Source organism: Triticum aestivum, chromosome 4A, assembly GCF_018294505.1.
Source record: "Triticum aestivum cultivar Chinese Spring chromosome 4A, IWGSC CS RefSeq v2.1, whole genome shotgun sequence".
In the NCBI taxonomy this organism is placed as follows: Eukaryota; Viridiplantae; Streptophyta; class Magnoliopsida; order Poales; family Poaceae; genus Triticum; species Triticum aestivum.
In genome coordinates this window covers 43,160,655-43,171,131 of record NC_057803.1, presented here as the reverse complement: position 1 = coordinate 43,171,131, position 10,477 = coordinate 43,160,655, and the positions used below count along the sequence as shown (strand labels likewise).

Below are 10,477 nucleotides of genomic sequence, written 5' to 3'. Positions count from 1 at the left end.
AAAGAAGAGGGCTCTAATGGAGAGGGGGTGGAGGGCAAAGAAGAGGGGGCGATGGAGGGCAAAGAAGAGGGGGGTGGTGGAGGGCAAAGAAGAGGGGAAGGGAGGGCTCTAATGGAGGGGTGGTGGAGGGAGAGCATTGAATGGAACAAGCAAGGTGTAAGGAAAGGGGGAGAAAGGAAGGGGAAGAGGAAGAAGAAAGGGGAGGAAGGAGGGGAAAGGTGGTAGGTGGGTGGCGACCATAGCAGTAGCGCGGGGTGCCAAAGCACGCTACTGCTGTGAATGACAGCCAAAATATCTGCTGGTACGTAAAACTAGCTATAGCGCTTGTACAAAAACAACGCTACTGGTATAAGTTTACACAAAGAAGAAATAGCAGTAGCGCGTCTAGATGCACGGGCGCTACAACTACTTTCTTAACAGTAGCGCTTGTTAGACAACAAACGCTGCTAATATTTTTTGGTCGGGTGGTGTGCTATGGCAAACTTACCAGTAGCGTGGCTCCCAAAAACCAACGCTGCTACTATGTTGTACCAATAGCGCGCTTTGTAACAGACGCTACTAGTAACTATCAGTAGTGTGGGGTCCATAATACACGCTACTGATAAACTTCTATGTATAAGCTTTTTTCTAGTAGTGTTCAGCAACCTTCTATAGGAGCCACGAGCAAGGCACCGATCGGATTTTGTGTCGTCTGGGTGTCGTTATGGAGGTACCCTGCTTCACCTAAGGTATGTACCTTCGCGTGGAGAGTGGTCACAATTTCTTTACCCACTTGGAACGTCAAGTATGCTAGAAACATAGATATGACTAGTATATGCTCGGGGTGTGTGGTACCAAGAGGAAAACTCTTTTCATGCCCTATGCAGATGCCCCCAGAGCGCTCATTATGGAAGCTATGTTGGAAATATGGCGGGTTACCGAGTAAGTATCTTGTGGGGTACAAAAAAAATGAATGACTCTCGTAGATAAGGCAGTCGCCACATCTACCATCACAAACACCTTTACACCGTGCTCCAATACCTACACTGGTGCGAGACACACCACTGCCACCACCAGATGAACACAGGCGCCATCGGTGCCGTGGCATCGGGAACGTGAAGCCAGACACCATCACCGACGAGAACACAGGTAGGCCAATATGTCATTCTATGTAAACACAACTGTAAACAGATAAGCAAGACACGTGGCGTGTGGCCTCATTCCACGTGTATAGCCAGCCCAGCTCCTAACGTGGCACACCATCCTACAAGTCTATCTTCCACTAGGAAAAACGATAAAACTGATGGCATCTCTTCACTTGTCTCTGCATGCTACCGCTCAAAATCGATGGCACGATCTCCTTTGTTGTGTGCATGCCAGTGCCACACCGATCAAACCAGGCGGACGGCATCGTTTATCTACTCAGGGGTGGTTAAGGTGGATTTAATGGCACGGGAGGCTACCAGCAAAGCACGGACGATATGCCACCGTCAATGTTGCTGTCGTCTTGCATGAGAATCAAGTGGAATAATAGGCTAACGGCGCCTCATGCATGCATGCATGCATGCATGGCTTAGCTTAGAAAGAATTAAACCTAGGTGGCTAGGCCCATGTCAACCGTACGTCCGTCCGTCCTCTTGATCCCCATCGTTCTTTACTGGAGCACTAGGCATGCCGACCAGGGGCTTTATTCATCGATAGTCATGGCCCGAATGATGCAGTCATGTCCAAGAATCTTGTGAGAGCTGCACGATCGATCGAGCCTACATTGAACGGCATGTGGCAACGGAAAGTACGTAATGTGCTGTACAGCTCTCTCGTGGTCCGTTCTTACGCCGAATCTTATTACCATCTGGCGTGTCGTCCGAATGGAGCCCGACTCGCCTTCAAGCGGATGCTGAAAAAATAGGTTAATGCCAGCTTTCTAGTTTCAACCGGACCATTGGCCGAGAGCGCCTATAAAAGGAGCGGCGCGCCACTGAGCTTCTCTCACGTCCTCACCTCCTGTCTGCTCTCATCCTCCACAAACACTCTCAAAATGAGGGCCTTCTCCTACCACGCCGCCGTCATGGTGGCGCTCACGCTGGCGACGCTGCTGGCATTGCTGCGAGTGTGCGCCGCCGGCAACCCGCCGTTCTCGTGCGGCCAGGGAGCCCCGACGCAGGGGTACGCGTTCTGCAACCCGGCGCTGCCGCCGGCGCAGCGGGCGGCGGACCTGGTGGCGCGGCTGTCGCTGGCGGAGAAGGTGTCGCAGCTGGGCGACGAGGCGCCGGGGGTGCCGCGGCTGGGCGTGCCGCCGTACAAGTGGTGGTCGGAGGGGCTCCACGGGCTCTCCTTCTGGGGCCACGGCATGCACTTCGACGGCGCCGTCCGCGCCATCACCAGCTTCCCGCAGGTGCTGCTCACCGCCGCCGCCTTCGACGAGCAGCTGTGGTACCTCATCGGGCAGGTATGCAACGCACGCCGCACCCTCCGCTGGAAAGCGTAGTTACTGGTCCGGGTGGGAGTAGGTAGGATGGGGTGTGGGACACGGTCCGGTCGAATCCAGCGTTTTGGACTCTCTCCCACCAGTCGTCGAGCGTACGTCGTGGTCGTGCTCGCCTGCTTCGTGGTCTACCAGGAGACGCCGCCCCGGCCAGCAGTTTCGCGATGAAGGACACTCTGATGGTGACCTGGTGGCCATGACGTGGAGGCAGGTGCACCTCCTCGTTTGGTTAAGCCGGACCAAAAACAAAAAAAACTCGGCGTAGCGGTGCATAAGTACACCTTTTTGAGAGGAAAAAAACGGTCCGGGTAATTCATTTGATCGGTTCGGACGCAAAAGAAAACCAGTAAGAAAACCGCATGCATGCATGTGTATGGCCGGGTCGCTTTATTTTTAATAAAATAATTAAAGTGAAAAGGTAGTACGTAGGAGTAATTTTTTGCGAAATATACGATAATTCGGGAGGCAAACTGTTTGAAAGTTTATAAGCGTAAAAAATGGCAAAGCAAGGGTAAAATGTGAAATTCAGTCTAAATTTTACAACAGAGATAGAAAATCAATATGTTACCTCATGCATGTGATTATATCTTGATTTCGCAAGGTAATTAGCTAGTACTTAAGGCTCCATCAATTAACCCATACTAGCTCCACTTCCGTGCTAACAGGACAGAAACGGACAACTTAATTTCCGGTAAACCGAAAGTGCAGATGAAAGTAACATGATTGCACTACAGGAAAAGGTCGGTGTGCAGCAAATTGGTTCATTGGGATCGCTACCTATCGATAAGCGAGCAAACATGCATGCATGTAGGCCTACACCTACAGCCAGCTAGCCTTTTGTGCGTAACCAACAACCTATGTTTATTCCTGTGCTGGCCATGGCTAGAGTGTAACCACCACCAAATACGTATTGTACAGCGTCCTTGGTGGTAGCTAGTGGAGTTGCTGGTTTGGGCCGGCTCCGATATTAATCAGTGATAATGTCAGCTACTACTTAATTAGTACGAGGTTGATAAATCTCAGTCGACTAAGATTTAATCAAGTTTCTTTAAAGGTTTTATACAATAACAAAATGCGGCCGTGGTATGTTTGTGATTCGGTAAAAAAGAAAAGAGATCGAGCTTGTGGTATGGTAAAGAAACAAAATTGGCAAGCAAGCAATATAGACAACTGCTCTAGGTTTTCTCCTTGTAGACACAGTCCAGAGACCATAGACGTAATTCGCAAGGTTCGACAGCGATGCTGGTAGCCTTTTGAGAACCACTTTTGACTTTGCCCGGGATACGCAAGAAAGCGTGAGCAATTGGCGTTTTGGACACAATCATTGTCCTGGTTACGGAGTGATGATCCATAAGTGTAAACCTTCTCATTCATGCCACACGTGCCCGTCTTTGTCACTTGTCACTGTGTGGCCTCCCTCCATGATCCCTTGATCTCATCGATTGATTAGCTAAAGTGAACAGTAGTAGAGCTCTTTTTAACGGGGTTGGTACTTTGTACTCCTGGCAAAAGTGATCCCACTACTGCAAGCTGCGCATGAACCAAACGCGCGTGTACCGCAAGCATCTGTCCTACTCAATCTAGAGTCCAAATTGCCTGCCATGTGAATGAAATGCAGTACTTTTTTTACCTGTGATTATTTACTAACGCGATCGATGGGTGAAAAATGGTTTGTGTAGGCGATCGGGACGGAGGCTCGGGCGCTGTACAACCTCGGGCAGGCCGAGGGGCTCACCATCTGGTCACCCAACGTGAACATCTTCCGGGACCCGCGGTGGGGCCGCGGCCAGGAGACGCCCGGCGAGGACCCGACCACGGCGAGCAAGTACGCCGTGGCGTTCGTCCGGGGCCTGCAGGGCAGCTCGCCGACGGTGCTCCAGACCTCGGCGTGCTGCAAGCACGCCTCGGCGTACGACCTCGAGGCCTGGAACGGCGCCATCCGCTACAACTTCAACGCGAGGGTGACGGCCCAGGACATGGCGGACACCTTCAACCCGCCGTTCAAGAGCTGCGTGGAGGATGGCCGGGCCAGCTGCGTCATGTGCGCCTACACCATCATCAATGGCGTCCCCGCCTGCGCCAGCAACGACCTCCTCTCCAGGACCTTCAAGGGAGACTGGGGCTTGAACGGGTACGTTTCGTCGGACTGTGATGCGGTGGCGCTCATGCACGACGCGCAGTTCTACAGGCCCTCGCCGGAGGACACGGTCGCCGTCGCCCTCAAGGCCGGTGAGTGCAGCAAAACCACCAGAAAGGTCATCTGATCTGTTGCAGTTAATATTGTGAGAAATTTTTGATGTAAAAATGTTGCGAACTGTTTGCAGGATTGGATTTGAACTGCGGGAACTACACACAGGTGCACGGCATGGCCGCGGTGCAGCAGGGGAGGATGACGGAGCAGGACGTGGACAGGGCCCTCCGTAACCTCTTCGCCGTCCGGATGCGGCTCGGGCACTTCGACGGTGACCCCCGGGGCAGCGCGCTGTACGGCGGCCTTGGCGCCAAGGACGTGTGCTCGCCCGCGCACAAAAACCTGGCACTCCAGGCGGCCACGAGCGGCATCGTCCTCCTCAAGAACGACGCCGGCATCCTCCCGCTTCGCCGGGGCGCGGTGGCGTCCGCCGCCGTCATCGGCCATAATGCCAATGACCCCGGCGCGCTCAACGGCAACTACTTCGGCCCTCCGTGCGAGACCACGACGCCGCTGCAGGGGCTCCAGGGGTACGTGCAGAACGTCAGGTTCCTGGCCGGATGCGACTCGGCGGCGTGCGGCTTTGCCGCGACGGGCCAGGCGGTGGGGCTGGCGGCCTCGTCGGACTACGTGTTCATGTTCATGGGTCTGAGCCAGGCGCAGGAGCAGGAAGGGCTCGACAGGACGAGTCTTCTGCTGCCAGGGAAGCAGCAGAGCCTCATCACCGCAGTTGCCAACGCGGCGAAACGACCGGTGATCCTGGTGCTCCTCACCGGCGGTCCGGTTGACGTGACATTCGCCAAATTGAACCCCAAGATCGGTGCAATTCTGTGGGCCGGCTACCCTGGTCAGGCCGGCGGGCTCGCCATCGCCAGGGTCCTCTTCGGAGACCACAACCCCAGCGGCAGGCTGCCGGTGACGTGGTACCCGGAGGAGTTCACCAAGGTGCCCATGACGGACATGCGGATGCGCGCCGACCCGGCCACCGGATACCCTGGCCGGAGCTACCGCTTCTACCAGGGCAACGCCGTCTACAAGTTTGGTTACGGCCTCAGCTACTCCAAGTTCTCTCGCCAACTAGTTGTCTCCGGTAATGGTAACAAAGCACCGAACACGAATCTGCTCGCCGGCCTGGCCGCGACGCGAACTGCCGACGGCGGCGCGAGCTACGTGGTCGAGGAGATCGGGGCCGACGGGTGCGAGCAGCTCAAGTTCCCGGCAGTGGTCGAGGTGCAGAACCACGGCCCCCTGGACGGGAAGCACTCGGTGCTGATGTTCCTCCGGTGGCCCAACGCGACGGGTGGGCGTCCGGTGAGCCAGCTGATGGGGTTCCGAACCCAGCATATCAAGGCCGGCGAGAAGGCCAGCCTCAGGTTCGACGTCAGCCCGTGCGAGCACTTCAGCAGGGCGAGGGAGGATGGCCAGAAGGTGATCGATGGAGGCTCACATTTCCTCAGGGTCGGCAAGGACGAGCACGAGATCAGCTTCGAGTCCTGAATCCGGAGCCCATTCTGGCACCGGTAGAAGACGAACTGCAGTGAAGTTATTTATCAGTAGTTACACACAATTTAATTATTGGGTTAAGTTATAATTCAGTTGCCTCAGAAATACAGTAGCATTGAGGCATGCATTAAGGAAAGGTTAAGGGAAACACCGAGACATGTTTTAATACTCCCGAACTTGTAACGTCCTCGATGCGATTATATCTCCCACGTGTCGAAGCATGACTTAGAGGCATAACTGCATTGAAAACAATGTCGCAAGTGAGGTAATCTTCACACAACCCATGTAATATATAAGGGAAAAAGATACATAGTTGGCTTACAATCGCCACTTCACACAATTACATGAATAAAGCATTACATCAACCAGATACAATCAAGGTCCGACTACGAAATCAAAATAAAAGAAGAACTCCAAATGCGATAAAGGTCCCCGATCGATCCCAACTGGGCTCCACTACTGATCAACTAGAACAAAACAACACAAAGGACAAGATCTTCATCGAGCTCCTCCTGAGCTTGGTTGCGTCATCTGCAAGGACTCATCGGCACCTGCAAACTGGTTTGGAAGTATCTGTGAGTCACGGGGACTCAGCAATCTCGCACCCTCGCGATCAAGACTATTTAAGCTCATGGGTAAGGTAAAATGTATGAGGTGGAGCTGCAGCAAGCGACTAGCATATATGGTGGCTAACATACGCAAAAGAGAGCGAGAAGAGAAGGCAAAGCACGGTCGATAAAAGTATGATCAAGAAGTGATCTTAGAACAACCTACGTCAAACATTACGCCAACACCGTGTTCACTTCCCGGACTCCACCGGAAAGAGACCATCACGGTTACACACGCGGTTGATGCATTTTAATTAAGGTTAACTTCAGGTTTTCTACAACCGGACGTTAACAAATTCCCATCTGCCCATAACCGCGGGCACGACTTTCGAAAGTTCAAATCCCTGCAGGGGAGTCCCAACTTAGCCCATCACAAGCTCTCACGGTCAACGAAGGATATTCCTTCTAGTAGGAAGACCCGATCAGACTCGGAATCCCGGTTACAAGACATTTCGACAGGGTAAAACAAATCCAGCAAAGCCGCCCGATGCGCCGACAAATCCCGATAGGAGCTGCACATATCTCGTTCTGAGGGCACACCGGATAGGTCAAGCTACGAGTAAAACCAACCCTCGAGTTGCCCCGAGGTGGCCCCGCAGGCTGCCCGTTTCGGACCAACACTCAGAGGAGCACTGGCCCGGGGGAGTTTAAAATAAAGATGACCCTCGGGCTCGCGAAAACCCAAGGGAAGGTTATAGGTTGTTAGTACAAATGGTAAAACTAAGGTTGGGCCTTGCTGGAGAAGTTTTATTCAAGGCGAACTGTCAAGGGGTTCTCATTATTACCCAACCGCGTAAGGATCGCAAAATCCGGAAACATAACACCGATATGACGGAAACTAGGACGGCAAGAGTGGAACAAAACACCAGGCATAAGGCCGAGCCTTCCACCCTTTACCAAGTATATAGATGCATTAATTAAATAAGATATATTGTGATATCCCAACAAGTAAACATGTTCCAACAAGGAACAACATCTCCATGTTCCAACAAGGAACAAACTTCAATCTTCACCTGCAACTAACAATGCTATAAGAGGGGCTGAGGAAAGCGGTAACATAGCCAAATAACGGTTTGCTAGGATAAGGTGGGTTAGAGGCTTGGTTCAACAATATAGGAGGCATGATAAGCAAGTGGTAGGTATCGCAGCATAGACATAGCAAAAGAGCGAGCAACTAGCAAGCAAAGATAGAAGTGATTTCGAGGGTATGGTCATCTTGCCCGAAATCCCGCAAGGAAGAAGAACGAGTCCATGAAGAAGACAAACAGACGAAGCCAACGGATCCTCACAAACGCAACGTTACCGGAATACCGAGAAGAAGTACACCGGAAAGAAAGCAAACAACATAGTAAACAATCATCACATAAGCATGGCACGATGCACAAACAAGTATGATGCATGTCCGGTTTAAAGAGGCATGGCATGGCAAAATGCACAAACGACACTACAAGTTAAGTTGAGCTCAATATGCAACTCCGTTGCATATTGACGAAACACCACGTGACTTATTTAGTTCGATCTTGTTTATGTATCCAACAATATTAAATGTTGTTAAACATGGCAAGAGGGTGAAGCAAAATAAAACTACATATCTAGTCAAGTTTAAATGAGGCCGGAAGCAACGAACAACAATTCCGGTAAATCCCCATATGCATATTATAGATTTGGTATTTTTCTGCCCTAAACACAATTTTAGGGTTGTTAAACATGCAAAACAAGTACACCATGTTAAACTAGGCATTTTTCTACCCCATTTACGTATAAAGTTTATTACATTCGGAGTAACGGTTATTTAGTTATGAATTAAAGCATTTTAACATGGCATAGGAGCAAATTTAAACAAACAGCAATTTAAACATTTTAAAGGTGCAAGAAAATTGAATATTATTAATCTACACAAAATTCTAAGCAAGTTTCATATATTAAGTTTTTACATATGATGCATAGATCATGAGTTATAATATGCATGAAGACTAGGGACTAAACTGTAAACTGGCAGTCTCTTGGATAAATAGGAAAAATCGCTATGCGAAAAAATACAAGTCCCGGGCTGAATCTTAGGCGGCCCAACAGTGCAGGGAGCTCGGGCTGCTCACATTGGGCTTTTGAGGCTGGCTGGGTGAGGAGGCACTGGGCCTACTGCGCGCTTGTGGCCCAAGAACACAGGAGGCCGATTTGGGGCGTTGCGGTTAATGCTCGACGGCGTGCGGGCTGCAGCAGTCGCCTCGTCCCTGCTCGCGTGAAGCAGAGGCGCGGCGAGGCAGTACTTGAGCGGCTGGAGTCCGGAAGCGGCAGCGCAACGGCGGGATCCGGCGGAAGAGGCTAGTGGATCCGGACGCGTGGCGGCGTTCTCCGGCGGGGTGGCGCGACCGACAGAGCTGAAGGAGGCAGGCCCGCTGGGGAGGCACGTGGCGAGGCGTTGGACAAGTGGGCGGTCAACGCGGCTCCAGGTGAGCGGGTGCCTCGTCCTGGAAGCAGAGGACGCAGTGTCTAGGCCTCAGTCGACTGAGACTTCGCGAAGTCTCAGTCGGCTGACGTCACCTGTTTTTTTTGTGCTTTATTGTCCAGCCCATACCATGTCACATCTGATTGCTTTTTGGGCTGTCCTGTTTGTCTTTGCTTTATGTGTTTTTGAGTTGAGTTGGGCCAGAGATTAGGCTGTATTTTTGTTCCGTGCTGCTGCTCCATTACTACGTGTGGTGCACTGGCGTTGCCTAAAAAAAGTTGCCTAAAAAACGTGTGGTGCACCGGCCAAATGTATTAGCTTGTTGTTTATGCAAAAAAAATTAACATGTAGTTACTATCAATTTTGTCCAGTTTTACTTTTCATTTTTCTCCTTCCATTCTTATTTATACTATTTTTGCTTCTAGAAAATGTAAGCATTAGTCATGATATTTTTTTAAGAAATATGTTCATGCATTTTCACAAATATTAATCATGTATTTAAAAAAAATTAGAGTGCCATTAGAAAATGTACAATATTATTTAAAAATATTCATCATGAAATTAGAAAAAATGTTTAGCATTATTTAATGATGGTCTTACCTTGCATTTTTTCTTAGATTGGGTCTCATCTATTTTTAATTTTGCTATCATCAACAAATTGACAATGGTACTACTAACAAAATAAGAGAGCCAATCATATTCAGTTACACATGCGATGCAGAGGGGCAACTGGATTGGTGTGTCACGTTTAAAAAAAAAAACACCTCTTTTTAGAGAAACAGAAAAATAAAAATAAAAAGATATTAAATAAGAAAAACAAAGTAGATAATGGGGTGTGGATACGGTCCAGTCGGTTGAGATTTAAATAAGTCTTAATCAGCAGGCATCAGGGCAACATGCAGGTGTAGTCCGAGATGACATTTGCAATTGTAGGCCTAGGTGTGACACTTGCAGTTGCATTTCTAGTGTCGGACATGCAACTGGCCCACTTCCTCTCCCGCCGCCCCCTCCAACAAAACAAAGGTCTAGTTGCAACCATGTTGGGGGACATGCAGTTACGGTCGGGTGCGGCGCTTGCAGTTGCAGGGCTGTTGTCGAGCTTGCAACTCACATGCCCCCTCTCCTGGCATCCCCTCTGACAGGACAAAAAAGTCCAGTTGCAGTCGGGTTAAAAGACATGCAGTTGCGGTCGAATGCGGCACTTACAGTTGCGGGGCTGTTGTCGGGCTTGCAACCGGCCCACCCCCTCTTCCGGCACCCCCTCC

General features: G+C 50.7%; 1 protein-coding gene across 1 annotated transcript; it reads left to right on the top strand.

Annotated features, from left to right (window-relative positions):
* Positions 1-1,965: 1,965 nt before the first annotated feature.
* LOC123085033 (probable beta-D-xylosidase 7) lies at positions 1,966-6,362 on the top strand. Its single transcript, XM_044506591.1, has 3 exons — positions 1,966-2,428; positions 4,144-4,693; positions 4,789-6,362. The coding sequence occupies exons 1-3, from the start codon at positions 2,018-2,020 to the stop codon at positions 6,150-6,152; spliced, it is 2,325 nt and encodes a 774-aa protein (XP_044362526.1). The 5' UTR covers positions 1,966-2,017; the 3' UTR covers positions 6,153-6,362.
* Positions 6,363-10,477: the final 4,115 nt, after the last annotated feature.

Coding starts and splice junctions, on each gene's coding strand:
- LOC123085033 (XM_044506591.1), top strand. CDS start 2,018: ATGAGGGCCTTCTCCTACCACGCCGCCGTCATGGTGGCGCTCACGCTG. Junction 2,429..4,143: donor TGTGGTACCTCATCGGGCAG/GTATGCAACGCA, acceptor TGGTTTGTGTAG/GCGATCGGGACGGAGGCTCG. Junction 4,694..4,788: donor CGCCGTCGCCCTCAAGGCCG/GTGAGTGCAGCA, acceptor AACTGTTTGCAG/GATTGGATTTGAACTGCGGG.